This window comes from Cydia pomonella, chromosome 25 (genome assembly GCF_033807575.1).
Source record: "Cydia pomonella isolate Wapato2018A chromosome 25, ilCydPomo1, whole genome shotgun sequence".
Classification (NCBI taxonomy): domain Eukaryota; kingdom Metazoa; phylum Arthropoda; class Insecta; order Lepidoptera; family Tortricidae; genus Cydia; species Cydia pomonella.
In genome coordinates, this window is record NC_084727.1 from 3993551 (window position 1) to 4015816 (window position 22266).

Below are 22266 nucleotides of genomic sequence, written 5' to 3' on the forward strand. Positions count from 1 at the left end.
CACAACACAAGCTTACTGTGGGGCTTAGTCAAATTGTGTAATAATGTCCAATATTTATTATGCAGAAGAATTAAATTGTGACAAATACTTTTGAACGCGAACTGTAGAGATAATTATATATCTCTATTAAGATAAGTATTCCAGGGTAGCAGATACTTTTGGTGCGTTGTTTGGTCCACTACTATTGATGCCGACCAGGGGGATGTCACGAATGTCGCATTCTTTACATTCGCGAATGCGAATCCGAATGTCCAGGATGCGAATGTCCTAATGCACATTACGAATTAATGTTAGGGAATGTGCAGGTGTTATTTTCATTCCTAATTAGGCGGGTCCACACAGAGCGAGCATACGCCCGAGGCAAGTTCCTCGCTCACAAACCGGCCAGCCGGCCGCCTCGGCCGAGGCACGGCCTGCTACACTGGCCGGTTTGTGCGCGAGGAAATTGCCTCGGGCGTATGCTCGCTCTGTGTGGACCTTCCTCTTAGAAAAAAATCTGTTAGTACATAAAACATATGTTACCTTAGAACGGGATGTTATAACAGTTTTGAATGATTCACGGTTAATTTCACTAGACTTAGGGATATTGGGAGCGTGCACGACTGTCACGCAACCTAGTGTCCGCAAGTCTAGGGGAAAACGTCAATTCACTACATCTTATAAAACTACTCCAAAACTAAAAACTACTGAATGGATTTTCATACGACTTTCATCTATCAATAGAGTGATTCTTGAGGAAGGCTTAAGTATATAACTTTTTAAGGTTTTGTGTAAATTGTTTGAAATATAACGATGTTGTCGGAAAAAATCACGCTGGCTAGGAGCTTTAATCGAAAACGCTGCCTAATCCGTTTGAGCTATAACAACACAATGTATGGTGGGGTTGTTTCTCATTCATAGGTCTACAAAAAAGTCCGCGATGTTAAATGTCTATCTTTTAAGGATAACTTACTATACATATTCGTAACTTCTAGAAAAAGATCACGTAATATGTGGCATTTGCAAAGCTATTTACATGGATACATTATTAACAATTATCAAAATAAATACGTTAGTTATATTAAGCATTTCATACAGATTACATTGGTCCCTTACACCATACAATTTAAATGAATATTTCAGGAGTAATCGTAAATCAAAGTTTCATTTCGAGCCATATAATTGTACGAAATGTTAAAGACGCTATCCGCAGTTAGTTCAAATTTTTACCACCTTATGCGCTGGGATCGCTTTACTTACCCCCACCATGCACTTCGCACGGTCCCAATACCTCCAATTACCCGTGAACAAGATGCATGTAACTGCGTCGAAATATCGGGAGCTCAAAAACAATATAAAAGTAATCACGGTTTATATCCCGGTCGATTTAAGTCTAGGGATGTTATAAACTAATATTGTCCTCAAATTACATGAAAGACATGCCTAAATAGCCATACCTAACGACCTACTACAAGGAAGTACTGTACCGAATAACTACAAGTATTTTTGGAATGCGAATTTATTGACCATATTAATTACAGTACAAAAAATTCATAAGTACGATCTTCAAGCCTATTTGGGCATTTAATCTTACCTTGTATCTGACTTAGATACTTACCTCCAGCGTTAGAACTTCAGAACAACTAATGAAACTTAATGATCAAAATCCTTGGCTAGTACGGTTATTCATTTCAAAAGTTTCAATTACCAAACAATAACAATAAAATCGATTCAAATCTCAAAACCAACGGCTGATTACCTCTTCTGGTGTAGTAATGTAGTCGGGATCTCGGGATAGCGATCATCTTGCAGCAGATGTTTCAAGATGGACTAGATTAGTTATTTACAGTACATATGGTACTACTTTACCGCACTAGTGCGAAAATTAGCATATTACGTTACTGTGTCGAACATTTAAAAGGCCATATGTACTGTAAACTGTAAAACGTTGTACGATACATGTGCGAATAGGTAATTCGCAACTCGTGTCGATTTAAAACACTCCCTTCAGTCGTGTTTTAATTTATCGTCACTCGTTTCGAATTTCCTATTTTTCGTACTTGTATCGTAATGTACTATTACAGTACATATGGTGCTACTTTACCGCACGAGTGCGAAAATTAGCATATTACGTTACTGTGTCGAACATTTAAATGGCCATATATATGACCCTTTAAATTTTCGACATAGTTACATAATGTGGTAATTTACACACTAGTGCGGAAAAGTAGCACCATATGTACTGTTAAGGTATACATATAACACTTTTAGTCCTAATAAATATCTTCTGGTTGAATGTTGTTCTTAAATTAAAATAAACATTTGCAAACAAAGGAGTTTGTGTCTACATTCTGTTAACCGCCGCAATTAGTAAAAGTACACTTATTTACTTAAATGTAAATAAATAATGAAATGACGCAATATGTTTATAGGTATTGAGTCATTTTAGAATTTCAAAGAATTTGATGTTTTTGGACTGCGCCTCTGCATCAAGTGGAATGTTTTAGTGTGGACTGTAAGCGACCTTTGGTTATCAAACGTCTTGGTGCAAGCCTGACAATGCAGGACTATCGGCTTCACCCCATGAACCTTCACTTCATGGTCATTCTTCTTAGTGTAATCTGTGAATTTTTCCCCACAGTACCCGCACTTGTTCCGCTTGTTCATTAGAACATGGACGTTCCGTTCGTGTTCCTGCATCCGTAACTTAGCATCGAATACTTTAGGACAATAGCGGCAGCTAAAGTCACCAGTGATATGCCTGTAACTGTGCGCCTGTAATATCCTCTTAGTGACAAACCCGGCCCCGCAGACTTCGCAAATGCAGTTCCTGTAGTGCTCGTTCATGTGCGCTAACAACACTTTAAAATTACTAAATTCTGCTGAGCACTCGACGCAAGTATGCAAGTTGGATTCGAATCTAAACGGAACTAAGTGGTTCTTTAAATCTGTGATTATTGGACGGTCGTGAGCTACTTTTAAGTGCTCCATTAACTGTCCTAATTCCCTTATAGTGGAGGAACAGATGTTGCATCGAAGCAAAGTTATGTCCAGCTTTACGATGAAACCTACGATGGACTCGCCTTTCATGTAGTTAGCTTTAGTCGCGTCGTCATGGGAGGTTATAGTATGTTGCTTCAAATCTGCTGGATCGCGGTACTGGTCGCTGCAGAAACAGCAAGCATACCCCACGCTCCCTCGGCAGCGAATTGGCGTCGCATTCGAGCAAAGTAGAATTTCCTTTAGATTAGCTTGGTGTTTGTAAGCTTCGTTCAGTTTCTTAAAAGAAACATTTACGGGTGCCGGCTTAATTTCTATAATCTTGCACCGTTTTTTCCGTGGTTTTTCCGTCTTTGGACTTATGACGATCGTTTTCAATTTAGAAGATTTGGAGTTCTTACTCTCACGGGGTGCATTCACGGATCTTCGGAGCTTCCATCCCACACCTATGGAAATAGAAATCGGCATTAGAATTCCAAATGCGTTATTCAGGTATATTAAAAAGTATTTCCTTGGATGCTACTAGTTGTCTCTTCTGTTGTTAACTTTCACCGTGCAGAAATTAAGATGCCTTAAATCAAGGACTGAAACTAAAACGAGAGTAATCTTTTTCCGGTTTAGGCCATTTTTAGATACCTCTTTAAAATATTGCAATTTTAGTCACTGACGCGTCATTCCTTAAAATGAGACAAATTTACAGTAGGTACAAATATTTAAAAAATATAATAATTTATAATAACATTAAAGGAGACATTTATTTACAATAAGTATTAATACAATATCAAAGTAAATCACGCTTCCTCCCCGTGTTTAGATCGTATGTGTCCCCTCCAGCTACATTTCTGCACAAACGTCATATCACAGTGTTCGCATTTAAACCGGCGATCGTCTGCGTGTATCCTCATGTGCTCCCTCAGCGTGCTCTTTCTGCCGTACGATTTATTACAGATCACACAGTGGAAGTCCCTCTGTCCTGTGTGCGTTAGCATATGGTTCTTCACCTCGGGCGTGGAGAAAAACATTTTATCACATTCAGGACACTTGTGCCTTTTTTCCATCATATGGAAGGTCCGCTTGTGGATGGCGAGATATTTATGGCTTTTAAAAGGCTTTTCACACGCCGGACATCTGATCTCAATCGCGGGTTTGCCGTGGACATTGACCATATGTATATTTTTGGCTATAGTGCCATTGAAGCGCTCGTCACAGTAGTCGCATTTGTTACGTTTGTTGAACCCTAGATGTACGGATTTTTCATGCTCTTTCAATTTGAGGTCGTTATTGAAAACTCGCTGACATGTCTCGCATTTGTGTTCTCCGTTCGCGTGTTGTCGGACGTGATTCTGCAAGCTTCTCTGATTGACATATCCGCTGCCGCAGGTGTTACATACGAAGTTAGGAATATGTATGTTCATATGGTGCACCAACGTTTTAAAATTGTGGAATTCATGATCGCAGTTCACGCATTTCAGATCTGTTCTGTTAGTGTCGAATTTAAAGGGTACCATGTAGTTTTTATCAAATGAATGTATCGTTTCTGAATGTTCTTTTTGTAAATGCTCATATAACTTCTCGATGCTGTGAACTTCACACTGGCAAAGTTTACATTGCAAGTCTGTTATATCCACTCTTATTATTAGTTGCGCGATGTCCCGGCCAAAGTAAGCGTTCTCTCCAGTGGGGTGTTTCTCTGCTGTATGCGTTTTCAGAGCCGCGGTGTCATCAAATCGTTCAGGACAACAGCAGCAGGTGTACCACTTGCCGTGCAGTCTTAAGGGCGTGGCGTTCGAACACCTCATTATAGTACGGAGATTCTGGATATGCAAATCAAACTCATTAGGTTTTCTGGTTGTGTCACTTTTAGCTACAAGTTTTTTAGTTGACCCTGTGCTTTGAAAACTTTCTTTCTTCTTAGCTAGATTCTTATTTTTGTCAGTAGTTCGATCTTTCTTTTGCTTTTGTTCATCTCCTTGTGCCAACTCGACCTCGACTTTTATTTGGGAACTTCTTTCTTCAGGTACATCTGCAAAGATAAGTTTTGTTTTACAAAGGGCACACTTTTCGCCACCTTCCTGAGTATATTGAAACACTTAAATCGGCTTATTATTATTTATTTTTCGTATTGTAGATATTTTGTACACATTCATATATCATACATTTTTATAAAGGAACAAGTAAATTGGGTAGCAAGATCAAACTTCTTCCCCGTGCTTGGATCGCATGTGTCCCCTCCAACTACATTTTTGAACGAAAGCTATTCCGCAGTGTTCACACTTGAATCTGCGGTCATCTGCGTGAATTCGCATATGTTCTCTTAATGTACTTTTCCTACCATAAGATTTACTACAAATAATACATTGAAAATCACGTTGTCCTGTGTGAGTTAACATATGTTGTTTCACTTCATGGGTAGAAAAGAACATTTTATCGCATTCTGTACATTTGTGCCTCTTCTCCATCATATGAAACGTCCGCTTGTGGATGGCGAGGTATTTATGGTTTTTAAAGGTCTTTTCGCACGCAGGACACTTAACTTGGATCTCTGGCAATCCGTGTACTTTAATCATGTGTGCCTTTTTTGCTATATAGCCAACAAACCGTTCTTCGCAAAAGTCACATTTGTTTCGTTTGTTGAATCCCTGGTGTACGGATCTCTCGTGCACTTTTAGTTTGGCGTCGTTATCAAAGATCCTCTTACATTTCTCGCACTTGTGTTCACCATTGGCGTGCCTGCTCGCGTGGTGTTGGTAGCTCCGTTGATTAACGAAGCCGTTACCACAAGATCCGCACACAAAGTTTGGATAATGAACATGCATGTGTTGAACTAACATCTTGAAATTATGGAATACATGTTCACAGATAACGCACGTTAGCTCATTGCCGGTGTCAAATTTAAAAGGAATCATGTAGTTTTTGATCCGTGTGTGTATTCGTTGTGAGTGTTCCTCCTTTAAATGCTTTGTTAATTTCTCTAATTCGCCGATTTTGGTCTTGCAAAGGTTGCATTCCAAACCTGTTATATCAACTCTTATAATTAGTTCTGAAATGTTCCGTCCAACGATTGCCGCTTTTCCGTCTGGATGTTTTTCAACCGTGTGTCTTTTCAAGGCCGCTGTTTTTTCATACCGTTCAGGGCAAAAACAGCAAGTGTACCATTTACCATGCATTCTCAGTGGTGTAGCATTAGAACACCTCATAATCGTTTGCAAATTCTGTAAATGTAAATCCAGTTCAGTAGTTCTTTTAAGAATGATTGATCGGTTAGTGGTAATTTCTGGATCAAACCAAATCAGTTGCTCGGCTGTAGATTTTTTATTTTTACTTTTAGCGCCTTTGTAATTGCCTTCTGTTCGTAGTATAACAATGTTTTCTATGCAGTCCTCTTCCAGTGATTCCGCTTCCAAGTCAGAGTTGGTCTCGAGTTTTATTAACATGCTGCCGTCCTCGGAATCATCTGTAAAGACAAGTTTTGTTTTATTCTAGTGCTCAAAGTTATCCTCTTCATGGCAACATCAACATGATACTCAAAGGATTACTTATTTAAAAGCCGAATCACATTACACACAGAGAGCCTTTGGTGAAATTAAGTTTGATTACCATTTAATCAGAACAAATTTCTCTTTTAAAACTCAGGAACTCACTCAAGAGTCACTTTTTTATCAAATAAAACGATGCTAGTAAAACCGTAATTATATGTAATTATCGCAAAATAACGCATTGTAACAATTCATTTTGTTTTTATTTTCCTTTATGGAAATCCATTTTTATTATGTGACATCCTCCCCATGCTTCGATCGCATATGCCCCTTCCAACTGCATTTCTGTACGAACGCCATGTTGCAGTGTTCGCATTTGAAACGACGATCGTTATTGTGAATCCTCATATGTTCCCTTAAAGTGGAGCGCCTGCTGAAAGCCTTAGAACACACCGCGCATTGAAATGCACGCAGCCCCGTGTGGATTGTCATGTGATGCTTCAAAGTGTGTTTTTGGAAGAATTTCATACCACAGTCCGGGCAAGTCTGATCTTTCTCCATCAGATGAAATCCTCGCTTATGGTTCCTCAAACTCTTCGCACATGAAAACTTCTTATTGCATACTGTGCATTTAAAGTCTGGCTTTTTAATCCCATGAACTTTTTCTAAGTGGTCCAACTTCCAATTCAGCTCAGCGAATTTTTCCCCACAATAGCCACATTTATTTCTTTTAATACCGAGATGAACTACCCTTGTGTGATTCTTCAATTTAAGGCTACTACTGAAGAGTTTGTTGCATTCCTTACATGTGTATTCGCCTACATTATGCCCAAGTTGGTGAGTTTTCATACTGTTATAGCTTAAATAACCTTCGTCACAGACGTCGCAAATAAAATTCCTATAGTGCTTTCGCATATGATCAAGTAAGGAATGGAAATTATTGAATTCTTGACTACAAACTGCGCATTTCAGTTCTTCCGTTTCAAATTTAAAAGGAATCATTAAGCTTTTGGTGAGTGTATGGAGTGGTTCTTCATGTACTTTTATAAGATGTTCCGACAGCTGTTCAAGTTTATCGATAGACTGGCCGCAAAGTTTACAGTGCAGAGATGTTATATCTAACTTAACGAAGTAGTTGGAATTGTTGCCTTTTATGAATGGTTTATCTTTATAAGTGTGGTTGTCTCTTGTATGTTGTTTGAGACTTGAAGCTTCACGATACGACGCGTCGCAAAAGTAGCACGTGTAACCGAGATTACCGCGATTACGGATTAGGGTTGCATCGGAACATCGCAGTATTATGTATAAATTCTCCTTGTGTTGTCTTATTTCTTTTTTCATAAAGTGGCCCTTTCGGGGTGGTACTGGTTTATTTCTAATTTCTAAAACTAGTTTGGAATAATTCTTATCTTTGCCCTCTGTTGAATTTGAAAATACATTCTTCGACTTGGTCGGTTCAATATCTTCAACCTGTATTTTTATCTTCGTCTTTGGATTTGTGGTCTGATTAATGTCGACTTTTTTGTTCTGGCAACTGTGTCGTCGTTCTGGAAAGAAATATATAAATGTTCACTGTAAGTGGATCTTTTAAAGATGATAATAGTTAGCTACGAAATTATTATGTCGCTAAAGGATATGCTTGATAAATAAAAGACTGGAAATCTTAGCAATTTATCGAATATATTTCAATTTATTATGATACGTATTCTAATGTAAGTTTAATTCAGAGTGATTAGAACGCATATGGCCTCTCAAGCTGCTCTTTTGCACGAAAGCCATTTCGCAATGTTTGCACTTGTACCGTCGATCATCGGTATGGATCCTCATATGATCCGACAAAGTCTTCTTCCGACCAAAAGACTTAAAGCACACGGTGCATGAGAACTCCCTAGTACCAGAATGAATAACAAAATGATTCTTCAACTGAGCCTTCGCATAAAATGACATGTCGCATTGAGAACATTTATGAGGTCTTTGAATTAAGTGATCCCTCTTGATGTGAAGTCGAAGCGCTGCCATGGTCTCAAATGTTCTTTCGCAAGCTTTGCATTTAGGAGATTCCCTTTGTATACCGTGCACATCCTTCAAATGTTTTACTTTTTGTCTGAAATCTCTAAACCTCTCATTACAATAAGCGCATAAATTTAGTTTTGGGAGCCGATGGACTTGTTTTTCATGTGCCCTTTGTTTAAGTGCCGTGTCGTAAACTTTAGGACAAAAACTGCAAATAAATGACCCCATTTCATGGGTTTTCTTATGATTCCTTCTCATGTTGCGTGTAACAAAACCACTATCGCACGTATCGCAAATATAATTTCTGAAATGGACATTCATATGCTCCTGTAAAACCTTGAAAGTGTTAAAATCATTGGGGCAGAAGACGCATCGCAGCGTTTCGTCGCCGAATTTGAAAGGTAAGATGTGGCTGTCGATGTCTGTGTACATTTTTTTGCCGTGCTTGTCGATTAAATGACTCGTAAGTAGTTCTAGTGAATCGACGTTGCTATTGCACAGTTCGCAGCGCAGCGCTGTAATGTCAAGCTTCACAAAATATTCAGCCATCGTCTTTCCCCTCATGAAGCCGCGCTTAGTCTTGCTATCGTGGCCCTGCATGGTGTGGGTTTTGAGATCAGCAGGATTGGGGAACTGCTCCGGGCAGAAACAGCACTGGTAACCAATACCGCCATGAGCCCTAATTGGAGTAGCATTCGAACTATCTAAAATAATTCTTATATTATTTCGATGCATTTCTAATTCTGTTGGGCCCTTTGTTTTTTTTGCTTTATCTTCTTCATTTTGAGCTGTCGTGGACCCTTGATTTCTAGTAGATCTCTTGTTTTTGGAATCTTCTTTTTTCGAAGAGCACTCAAATCGGACGCCAATATGCGTCTCTTCACCTATAAAGAAAATCAGGAATTATTGCGTTTCTCTTATCTCGACGAGAAAAATAAACAAAAAACTGCTTGCTTGCTTTTCCTATAAAGATATATTGATTATTATTTAATAGTTAATGTCGATACTTTCTAGGTTTAGCATTCTGCATTTCAGGTGCACGTCTTCTAGCTTCAAAATGTGAGTGCCTATATGAATTATGAAGTATGGTCGGGAGGCATGCGAGTGCATCCCTTCCCAGAACATTCTCACCCGGCCCAGCAAGATCGAAGTCGGAATGAAACGTGAATTTTGGAATATTTCGGTTGAAAATATCGTAAGTCTGGAGGAGGGTAAGCTACCTTGTGGCCTAGATCTAAATTTTTAAATTGACATTGATACTTCCCGCCAATAAGCAAGGAAATTTTATGTTGCCCCCTACAGTCCACGGATGTTCCCAATAGATATGAACTGTTCAATAGAGACACTTAGAACCTCTATCCGTCCTCGGGGCAAGCCCACGGCGCTTTACAAGCCCTTAATTCCTTTTAAGGATTAATTGTATTTTTTTAATTAGAGCCTACAACAATTATGAGATATATATAAAATCCTTGTTCTTAAACAGCGTGCTCACGAGGAACCCAAAATATTTTCAGTGTATTCCTGATCATATTTAAAGACCAAAATGTCCTATCAACTTTTCTGGAATTCGGCTAGTTTCAGAATGCCAATAAAAAAAACATATTTGTTATTAATGCAGAGTAAAATTCATACTTATAAGATTTTTTCTTTCTTTTGGCCTTAGAAATGCGCGGTTAGAATCTTTCGGGTTCCTCGTGAGCACCTTGAAGATAACTATTCGATTCGATTGCCCCAATGTCATTTTTGTACAAAAACAAGATGATTGTGAAGTAAATTGGCCAATCGAACTGTTATTATAGTATCTGGGATATAAGCTTGTGAATAAGTATCATGTGAATAGTCCGTCAAAGTTAACACATTCACAAGGGTTCTCTGTTCGTAGGGTAGACCGAGGCGAATCGGATCAGAAAGGCTGGTGCTTGCAGGCTAAGAGGATACACGTGCGATGCAGTTTTAGTGCGTCATATTAATGCAATATTTCAAATATTAACGGATTTTTAGTCGGATTCGGTTATTCTCTATGTGTAATGCTCGTAGCGCGTAGCCACTGGCTGTGAATGTGTTGATATGCGTCGATTTAGCATAAGCCAGTGTATGGTAACGCCAACATAAAATTCTAATTATTATGATAATATAAGTATGAACGAAAACTATGACGTTTATTGCGGCGGTTCTAGAATCAAACCAAGATAAGTCGGCAGTGCAAGGGTTATTTTAAACGTCATACTTCTATGAAATTATGACGTTTACTTGACACTTGCACCGTGTGGGCTATCAAAATCGCTGCCAACTTATCTTGGTCTGACTACACATTATCGCTGGCAGCTCTAGTGTCAGCAGAGCTAGTTTGGACGAACTCTAAATAGGTAAAATTTGGCAGATTATTATATCTCAAAACACTTAAAAAATTTCGTATCTGTCATCCCAATACATTTTTACTTTTCGGCGTTTTGCGACGTACGATTATCTGCTTGGCTAGGCCCCCAGGTCAGCGTAGCAGAGTCGGGCTAGCTAACTCTGCATGGCAGTTGTAATGACAAACGGCGATATTCACAAACACATTACGAGCCTGAATTACCTATGAATAGGGTTGCTAAAATTATTCGGAACGGATAAAAACGGGACGCGATACTTAAATATGGTGACAGTCTCGTATATACGGTACGTATGGCAACCCTTGCTATGAATCGCTTATCTTACTTAACCAGGCCATAAAATCCAAAAAAAAAGTTTGTCTTACTGTCATGTTGACATGTATTTGTAAGAAAGTGATAAACCATAATTTAATTAATTTAGGCTCGTAATTTTTTTTATGCATAAGCGGGAAAGTATGGAGGGTAGATCAAAGGACAACAATCTTTGTGTCTGAAAAGTTCATCGCGAACAAATTAATAACTTTGATAAAAAAATTCAAATCACTGACATCGCACTTCACTCCGTCAATCACGTCTAAGTTCATGTCATATCCTTGTGCTACCCTAGCGCCACCGGAGAGATTCCGAACTATTTACAGCTGCCAGCTGGACACGTTAGCAACAGTTCTTCCATAAGAGATTGTTCTCTTTACCTCTACCCTCCATACAGGAAAGTGTGACAAGTACGGGAATGTCATGATCAATTTCTAATTCTAGGAAAATATGACGTTTATGATGAGATTGATGAGTGGTGACACCTTTACACTTGTTATATAAAAGTCGGTGCAGTTTGCTTACACGGACTCTAGAATCGGACCACACTAAGTTTTTATTCCAAGTATGAAGCTTATACCGTGTTTTTATTGAATTCCGTTAACTTCGGGGTATCGGTGAGCACGATAAAGGAAACTAATAGTTGCATATAGCGATGTTGTAACACGGGCATTACAACTTTCACCATCCTTATCTTATAACCCAGGGTTAACTGGCTAAACCGTTGACTCAGTATCAAATTGTACTGGTAACCATGGTAAATTTAAGTGGAAAAACTGTCTTCAGTGAGACTTGAACTCACGGCCTCTGGATAGTTCAAGTCTCACCCAAGACAGTATTTTTTCTACTTTTAAATTTATTCTAAGCTTAATAGCATCGTTCGCAACGTTTCTGCTTGTTAAAAAATAATTTGGTAACCATGGTAACTCCAGGTTTAACCGGTTAACCCCGGGTTAGTGGGAAGATGCAAGTGGCCCCAACTCAACTAAACAATTGAAAACTGTGACATATCAATGCCATTTCGAACATCGATCGTCCTAGATAGTTCGTACGTTTAGTAGCAAATTTATAAAATCGTACTAAACACTTATCAATAGGCCCCAAGCGAGTGTACACGCTCGTATGAACCTTATCGAATAAAAAAAATAAACAGTTGATTATCTCCGAAATAGATTTAATTAGAATACCGGTGTCTTTGAGAATGTTAATGTAAGCTCAGGAGGAATGCACCAATGGACCCTTGAAATAAACAGAAATAAAAAAAATACGGTGTATAATAAGGATATGTATACATATATTCTTACTGCCAATTGTATTGTGCAAAGTTAGCGTGGTCAGAGTCTAGCGACTCGACACATCATTTCATACTGTCTGCAAACCACACTCTTCATATTTTCGTCTCATCGCGTTCTCAACGTCAATAATTAATACAATAGAATCAGACCAAGATAAGTTAGCAGCAGTTTTGACAGCCCAGACAGTGTGTTATTTTAAACGTCAAACTTCTATGAAATTATAACGTTTACTTAACACTTGCACAGGCTGGGCTATCAAAATCGTTGCCAACTTAGCTTGGTCTGACGGTCGAACTCTAAGCCGAAAAGATGATAATGTGGCGAGTTGCGAATTTGGTGATCTTATCATAACCACTCGAAAAAGTAAAAAAAAGAAACACAATATTATTAAAAAGAAACTTTATTCTGCCGAATACAAACAATTTTTACAAGCTTTTATTTAACTTGCAATGTATGTATGTTTATCCGGGTGGAATTATGCCAGTTAAATTTGAGCCACTTCCCGGTTTCCGATGAAGCTGAAAATTTGCATACATATGTAAGTCGGGTGACAATGCAATATTATGATACCATCAAGCTGATCTGATGATGGAGACAGGAGGTAGCCATAGGAACTCCGTGATAAAACAACGCAACCTAATTGTGTTTGGGGTTTTTAGAATTGTCTCAACGAGTATTCGTTGCCTGTGGAAAAAAGTACAGTCAGCGATAAAAGCTTGTACCAAAACTGAAATTTTTGCCAAAAACTTATTACATCAATATGATAATATTGATATAAGTCACAGTTAAAGAACGTAAGAACAGGCCAGACCAAAGGCTTCCTTATAAAGGAGTAATCTTAGAGTTCTATTAACATACAATATGCGCTATTTTTATGTTTAGCCTTTACACTTTTATTTCCTATCAAAGACTTTTGATGATGAGATGGTCATACTGAACAAGGTTTCCCACGGGACCGATATGAAAACCGTGTTTTTTTTTTATTCCTGTCGGGCAAAGATGTTCGGCTCTTTATCATTTGTCACCATGCCTGTCGCGTTCTAACAAGTATGTAAGCGCGAAAGTGACGGGCATATTGACAAGTGACAAAAATGGAAGCATGCTGCCACTGCTGGGCCCATACATTTTGTCTACTTCGGGCCCTCAAGATTCGTTTTATTTTCGCGATCGTGTGGTTATTGTATTGGTCATGGGAAAATGTGTTTATTACGACCATCTTAACACATTATTGACCTCCGGGATCACGACTCGACCCCAATCCAGTACTTACATATAGTTGTGAATAAAAATCGTGTCCGCTAGATTGAAGGCTGAAATAGATGGTGCATATATTTTGTGGTCTCTGTATTGTCAAACATTATTTTTTGACAACCAGAGTTACCGCGTACACATGATACCCGCTAGAACGTTCCGGGTCCGGGCCGTTGCGCCCGACACTTCGTTTTCTATAAAAAAAAGTATCAGGTGGTCACTGATCCGTGCAGCGCCATCTACATCAGCTGTCAAACTTGAAGCAGGGGGATAGACTCAAATTTTACATACAATGTATGCCCCTGTGAGGTCTCGCCCCCTCAATGGCGGTAAGGACTTGCCCCCCCCCCCCCTAGTTCACCGGCTGGCTACGCCCTTTCCTAGACACTTAAAATTAATCTTTCCCTAATACTTATAAATTGTAGTTTACTTCTGTTTTAATAGTTTAAAACAGAACATTAAACTTTTTTTTAATAACATTATCGTTACAATAGAGGTAATACAAACTAGTAATCTAGTGGACATTAACAGGAATACTAATATTTGACCACATTTTTTGCAATTGCACATTGCCGCCTATTTTCATCTAACAATGGTCATTTTCTGGAGTAATTACATTCCTGCACTAGGCACTTCGCAACTTCGAACACATTTAATGAAATAAATCAAGAAATATACTATACGTATGTTGTAAAATGCACATATTATACATTTAATTTATAAAATTATGAACTAGTGTGACACGACCAGACATAGAAGTTTTTGTGGCAAAATAAAGTGATTGACAACATCAAATATGTCTATTATCGATGTTACCTTAGCGTTATAGATATTTTTAACATTGTATAAAAAGATAGCTACCGCGAAATACGCAACACGTCCGATTTCTTCTTTGATACACCCATTTGTAGTTTTCTTATTTTTTGGCACTGTATTCTAAAGTTTACGTTTTTATTTTTAAATACTTAATATATGTAACAAACAAATTATGGTCGGATTAGTAATTGATTTGAATTCTTGATATTTCCCGGTAAATTACAGCAAGTAGAAGTTACATCTTTTAATTATTAATTTATGACTGACTTATCGATGTTTCATTTTCTTAAGCACTCGTTTTTGCCACAAAAACTTCTATGTCTGGACACGAAATAATAAAAAAGTTTGATTACATATTTACGCCAAATCGAAGTATTCCTAATATTCCTACATAAAATTATGGTTTTAGAGAATTTCATTTCACTGAAACTTTAAACTACGAAAAAAAGACAAAATATCCCGTAAATAATGTTTAAGGCCAGTCCAGACGGGATGAACAAATCAGCGATTTGATCAGAAAATAAATTGGCTTCAATCTCCAATTTAATCACCAATTTTACATTTATGGTATTTATATGATATGATATTTGAGCGCTCTAAATTTAAAAGATGCCCCCAAATGCGAATTCTAGCGTCATAAATTGGTATTCTTGCGTCCACATCTCCATTCTATCGGGAATATCGGTCATAATCGGCGAGTCAAATTGGCGTTCACACCACCTGGTTTGATTAGGCAATTTAATCAGTTTGGCGAAAAATTGTTCCCGTCTGGACCGGCCTTTAGCCCTTCTTGCGTTGCGTCTGGAGTTCGCCACACTCCAGACGCAGCGGGAATGTTTAACATATTTGAAATATATTTGATTGATAAAAGCTATATATTCCAACAACTCTAAAACTATGTACACCATATGAAGTAACCCTTCATACTGTGAAACCATGTATTTTTATATATTATCTCTATATGATAATAACACACATCTCTCATCTCTATACACCTAATAAATAATTTTCGGTCACAAAAATAAGTTTTCAGCGAAATTAAATTTCTTGAGCAAAGAAAAGGATATTAATAATTATGCGTAAATAGATACCCGCTCACTGGAAGGAGTAAAACAAAATGAAAAAAATTATAATTAAAGTACTTTAAAAACCTAAATTCAATCCTTTAATTTTTTTTTCTGTGACTTTCTTATTCTTTTCACCTGTAAATGGTAGGTCCTGTAATGTACTCTTAGGCGCTCATAATTTCCAAACGTTTTATCACACGCCTTGCACTTTGCTTCTTTAGGACCGACTCCATGCACTTGTACTAAATGATCATACTTCTTTGCAAAACGCGTGAATTTCTCATCACAATAACCACATTTGAATCTCTTATCTTTGCCCTCGTGGACGCAGCGAATATGATACTTTAATTTTCGAATGGTATCATAGACTTGGTGGCATTGGTCGCATTGGTAATCGCCTTGTTCGTGTTTTTTCTTATGCGCTAACATGCTATCTTTTTTAACGAAGCCCGCATCACAAACATCACAGACGTGATTCCTGTAATGCCTGTTCATATGTTCTATTGCCATTCTGAAAGCGGAGAAATCTGCGTCGCAATGGACGCATTTTATCGGATAACTGTCGAGTTTAAAAGGCAACAAGTAATTTTTGACATCGGTGTGAATGGGTTGATCATGATCGGCTCGCAAGTGATCTATTAATTCGGTAAGCTGAGCGAAACTTTTAAGGCGCTCTTATAGACAGATTTTAGGTTTTTGAGGGGGTGAAGCAGACGAAGTGGTAAAGCAGGCAGGCGGGCGCCCCGCGCGCCGCGCTCGCAGCAAGCCTACGTCCTTATTCTGACGCCATCCGTATTCTGGTTTGTTAGTTCTGGGATCTTTTCCGGAAATTTATATTGATTATGATTTAAACTTAATGAAATTAAAAATTTGATAATTATATATAATACTAGAGTATACCGCGGCAAATTGAGAACCTAGTAAAATATTACCAAATCGTTTTGTGTCGAAATAATATTACTTACTAATTCAGACAAAAGTTACAACTGTCTGCTTTAAATCATTTATATAGATACCTATTCAAAACTTAGTTGAATACTAGCAAAGCTAAGTAATTTGTGGAAGTGAACGTAAAAAGGTAGCATGTTTTTGCTGGTATTGAGATAACTGAAAATATAAGCATAAGGTATGCACAAGCATATGTAGCTCCAAAAAGTAGATAAATTATGCTATCTTCTCAAAAAAGAACCATGACTCTAACTGTAACGACTATTTCTATATTATTTTTTGAATTGACGACAATGAAGACGATTATAAATTTTAAATGCAAAAGTCGAGAAAACTGCTATTATTATTTATTATTTAAAGTTTATAATGGCAAAAATGCACTTATACTACTACTACTACTTCGAAGTTATATAGTAATGAGTATAATTGACTGACTTTAATTAATGTCTAATAAAGAATCAGTCTGTTGTCTGTCTACTCTGTCTGTAATCAAATATTACAAGTATATTTATTTTGACCCACTGAGGTTTCAGATGAAGTTGAAAATCTGCATACATATGTAAGTAGGGTGACAATGAAATATTATGGTACCATCAAGCTGATCTGATGCATGAGAGAGGAGGTGGCCATAGGAACTCTGTGTCAAAATATCGCAACCAAATTGCGTTTGAGGTTGTTAGAATTGTCTCAATGAGTATTATTTTCCTTTGGAAAGAAGTACAGTTAAGACCTGTTCCGTAAAGTTAATTAACATACAAAACTTTCCGATGAACAAAATTATTTTATCGTCAACTGTTATTTATCCCTTCAAGGGGTGGCCCACCACTCACGGGTCGATGCGATAGCCAGAAAGCTGTCGGCCAACAGAGGGTGGTTAGTGAGGTGTTGCCATTTTTAGTGGCAAAATTAAAGGCTTTGAAGTATATTTACGCTATTCTAACGCCCAAAAGTAGCTAGCAAGTTAGACAAGGAAAACATACATACACACGCTTGTTAACGCTTGGTTGCTAAGGACCGTTCATCCGGGATCGAACGCCTAGGTCGAGTTCTGTCTTGATTTTTAAAGAGGTTATTTTGTAAATACACGGTACCCTCGAGGAAACGGAAAGATTTTAACAGTATATTCTGGATCGTATTTAGAGGCAAAAATGTCATATAAACTTTTTTAATTCGCCTAGTTTCAGAGTTAATACCAATTTAAAAAAATATTTTTCGTTGTGTTTTAGTGCATAACGCCTTTTTGATGGCTATGTCGCCAGTCGCCACTTTGGGACCTAGTCTAGACTACCTTCTTGACAGATATCAAAGTCACAAGGTACCATTTGAATAGAAAAATGTACCAATTTATATTAATCCATAAATTTTCCAAGAACATGAACTTAATATGTTTAAAAACATACAAAAAGTAAAAAAAAGAAACAATTTTTTTTTGCGGAATTGACTTAAACTTGTACATGTCCCATTAGTAATTACCAAGCTACTACTAGGTATAGGAAAAACAGTTTCATATGCATGGCAGGCATGAGTTTAAATAAAGTTTCTATAAATTGTGATATCGACATATATAATGATAGCATAGCAGTAATAAAAAATAAATTAATTAGACACTTCATGGGTGACAATAATTCTGGCGCAGGACAAGGCTCGGTGCATTATTGAATATGTACATGTACTCACAGGAGTTAACTACTTTTTCTTTTTTTAATTTATTTTTTGTAATAATGAATCATATATATATATATATATATATATAGATCTGTTCTTATGCTGTAGGAACTTGTATGTGTAAATTAAGATGGGCAAAAACTTTTTATAATTTATTGTATTTCTATAAGTGAGAACCTGTAATTGGCTCTGTAATTCTATTGGAAGTTCTAGATATATATAGCGCTGTTGGTTTTCCATATATGTACTAAAAAAAAAATTGAATTCTTCTTATGACCTCAGGTATACGTGCTTAAAAAAAATCCGTTTCCTCACGGGCACTTTTTATGACTTAACCTTTGAATTTTAAGCCCTACGTAGAATATTAATTCACAATTACCTCCAATCATAACTTTGTTTTGTGGTGGTAGTCATTTTTAATAAGGAAACTGGAAAACTGTCACTGTTGCTAGGTTTGATTAGTTAGGTGCATGTGGCGAAATGCATAAACATAACAATAATTTAACAACAACAAGGACATGATGTCACGATCCTCAGCATTGAGGGACCAAGAAGAAGAAGACAATAATTTAATTGTTCTATTCGAATAGCGTATTTAGTGCTTATTCTAACGATATATGCTTCAATATATACTTTTATACATAGATAAGCTTAAATAGTTGAATTTGTAATATTCTCTAAATCCGCGCTGAACACCCGACGGGGCCCCGCCACGTGACTACTTTTTACGTTTTGGCTTCTGCCACTTGAAGGGATATACTATAGGCTAGTCAAGACTAGTGATTCATTTCAAAATAAACTATTTTAATATATACATATTACACATAAGCACCCTAATGCAAAAATGAAGAAAATATATTTTGCGAAACTTTCGATCGATTTTTCCACTTATATTTTGTATTGGCAGGAAAAATAGTAAAAGCATATCACAAAGACATAACAAGGTCCAAGGTTTTAAAGAAGAAGGTAAAATTGGCTGAGACCTGAAATTGACGGCAGAGTGTCATCGAAATTTATACTTGAAAAAAGAAATAAAATGTCACCAGTTTTCATTTCATACAAAACAGAAATAGCATGGTATAAAAGTATTATACCAAACTTTTACAAAGGACTTTATGTTTAACATTATCAAAAATGGAATTTAGTGACATTCTTGAATTTACAGAATAATTAACCAGTGATATAAAAATATTGGCTAGAGGTACAAATATATACGAACTTCCGAACCGAGTACTTGCAAAATTTTTAATGGAATTTGAAGGGTAAATATCACTCCTGCTCACCTTACAAAATAAAATAGTTGATAAATGTTGTAAATAAAGTCTTAAGTGTATACCATATGAAAGTTAATAAACCAGAAATACCAAACAAATTCAACACTTATAACATAAACTATTACAGCCATTTGAGCACTTCCACAAAAACGTGAAATGGTACCTTTCACTAAGCACTATTTAAATCCCACATATTTAAATCCAGTATATCTCCTGCATCCTGTATGTGTTAAAAATGAAGCTGTTCCAATATAATGACTTATATAAATTAAACAAGCGGATTAATTTTATTTGTTTACGTTTAAAAATAGGTATTCAATTTGATTATTACTGTAATAGCCATTTAAAATATTATTTTACCTAAATTGATAATTAAAAGTAGGTACCCCTCACGAAATAAGTACTACTGAATTTTATACTTAGCAGTGTTTTTTAAAATGTACATGTATTTTACCTTCCTCGTATTAAAAATGAAAAGTAGAGTGTTTAACTCGGGTGCAAGGCACCATTTCATCATTTGGTTAATCGTGGCTGTATGCCGGACAGGTGCGTGTGTAAAACTTGTCAAAAAAGATAATATGACGGATGGATGTCTGAAATGTCACCGTATTTAAGAATCAATTAGCTTAAAAATTAGTTTTTTCTTCGTAAGAGTGATGAAAACATTGTGTGTATAACATATTTGTGTATTTATAGTGTGATTATCTATTTTATGTAACGTCCGCTAAACTAGCACAGGTCCGACGCTGACAGTGGTCACGGGCGTACTGGCGTACTGACGGTATTGCCGCGCAGGGTAACGTTTAGTAGACAAAATGTTGAATTCATAATTATGAATGAAAAATTTAACGCATCGATAAACTGACAAGCAAAATGTTAGAGTTACTTAAAAGCTATTGAATGAAGTAAATTTCATATTGATATTCATCATAGTACTTCTAAAATATCGAAATAAATACAGTTTTAAGCATATTTTCAAAGCAAAAATCTATCGAGAAAAAGATGAGCCATCGTGTTTCTGACAAGCATACGGCTAGTTCAAAGACTGAAGTTATACATACTAGAAAATAATCGATGAAATCCTTGTACAAGCCTGTAAATATCGATTTAAAAATAGCGCATTTTACTATACACCGCGCCTTAAAACACACTTTACATTGTAAACACGTGATGTCGAGTTTCACAGAAAAGTCAGTGTGGTTAGGTCGTCGCCAATATCGAAGATCGTGTTTTAGATCTCTGTGGGAGTCAAGAGTATGAGTCTTAAGATCGGCCGACTCAGGGAACTCCAAGGGACAGAAAAAGCACGCATAGCCAATGCCGCGGTAGCTGCGTATCGGTGTCGCGTTGGAATGACGCAAGATAATCTCTAAATTATTCTGGACTTTAGCAAATTCAGTCTCACATCTTTTTATTGTATTTTTTGAACTTTTTGAACGCTCATTTATTGGTGTCGAAGACTTCTTGAGGGTAGTGGTTGACACAATAATAGGGAGTACGGTTTTACCTGATGAGACGAGATGTTTAATCTTTGGGACTGGTGAATGATGTGTAACGTCTGCAAAGAAAGGTAAGGGTCACAGAAGTTCGCAGTCTGGACTGTAGAACTTAATTCATGTATAACTTATTAATCTTAGTATCATAAATGAATTCCTCTACAAATGGACCAAAAAAATAGCGACATCGAGTTAACAACACTCCACTCTTAAGCGGTAAGAATGGAAAAATAATACAAAATTTAATTAGACAATCCCTGAAATCCATTGTTATAAATAGATTTTCTTAAATACGCTTCTGAACTAACGCCTGCCCACTGTTATCGCATGTGGATATCTGGCATTGAAGTGGCATCTCGAAAATTCTCTGAGCACGTTCTATGATACGTATCCACGCATCCACCCATTATGTACTATGGTCGCCCCCAAATGGTACTTTTACCGCTCCGTGTTTCGCGATATTAACATTGCAATGCTTCGCAGTTAGTAAAGAAAAACACGACTTCTGAAATTATATTGTCACCTAAGACACTCAAATATGTAATTCTATAGGTTGTTTCGATAAATATAGGTATTTTGTTCCTATTAAAAAAGCAGTCAATATAAAGTCGTACTTTAAATGATCGTTGTCAAATCGAAAAGTTCTATTCGCAAGTGGTGGATTTAATCAGTTAGCTGATCGCAACTTTTAAGACATTTTGCGTTCAATTTGTAATGTATTTTTTTACTGAATCCCAATCGACCTTTTACGTCTTTGAGAATACTCACACAAAGTCTTTAATTTGTGACTGTATTTAACTTTGAGTTGATTCAGAAATGCCATTAGCCATTACTGTCTAAATTATACACCTCTTTTCGATTCTACTTATGTTTCGACTGTATGTGCGATTTTAAAGTGCATTTCTGGACGAACGCCATCTCGCAGTGGTCGCATTTGTACCTGCGGTCATTGTTGTGTATCATCATATGCTGCGTCAATGTAGACTTCCTTGCGTACGCTTTCTGGCAAATATCACATTTGAAATCACGAGCACCGGTGTGTTTCAACATGTGCCTGTTTAAATCGTGGCTATATGAAAATTCCATATTACAGACTGAACACTTGAACCTTTTAATCATCAAATGGAACGTCGTATAATGCGTTCGTAGACTACTGTTGTTCGAGAAGACTTTATCACACGCCGTGCACTTGGCTCTCGTGGGAGCAGCTCCGTGCTCTTTAACTAGATGATTGTTCTTCATGACTAAACTACAGAATTTCTCACCGCAATGGACACATTTGTACCTTTTACTTTGACC

General features: G+C 37.0%; 2 protein-coding genes across 2 annotated transcripts; both read right to left on the reverse strand.

Moving 5' to 3' along the window:
• Nucleotides 1–2424: 2424 nt before the first annotated feature.
• On the reverse strand, nt 2425–4778 carry LOC133531284 (oocyte zinc finger protein XlCOF28-like). The gene is made up of 2 exons (XM_061869416.1): nt 3818–4778; nt 2425–3425 (listed from the first exon to the last, which is right to left on the reverse strand). Exons 1-2 carry the CDS (start codon nt 4776–4778, stop codon nt 2425–2427), a joined length of 1962 nt encoding a protein of 653 aa, XP_061725400.1.
• A 296-nt stretch (nt 4779–5074) lies between these two features.
• On the reverse strand, nt 5075–22036 carry LOC133531534 (zinc finger protein 583-like). The gene is made up of 3 exons (XM_061869803.1): nt 21908–22036; nt 20979–21029; nt 5075–6433 (listed from the first exon to the last, which is right to left on the reverse strand). The coding sequence occupies exons 1-3, from the start codon at nt 21915–21917 to the stop codon at nt 5172–5174; spliced, it is 1323 nt and encodes a 440-aa protein (XP_061725787.1). The 5' UTR covers nt 21918–22036; the 3' UTR covers nt 5075–5171.
• Between the last annotated feature and the right edge of the window lie 230 nt (nt 22037–22266).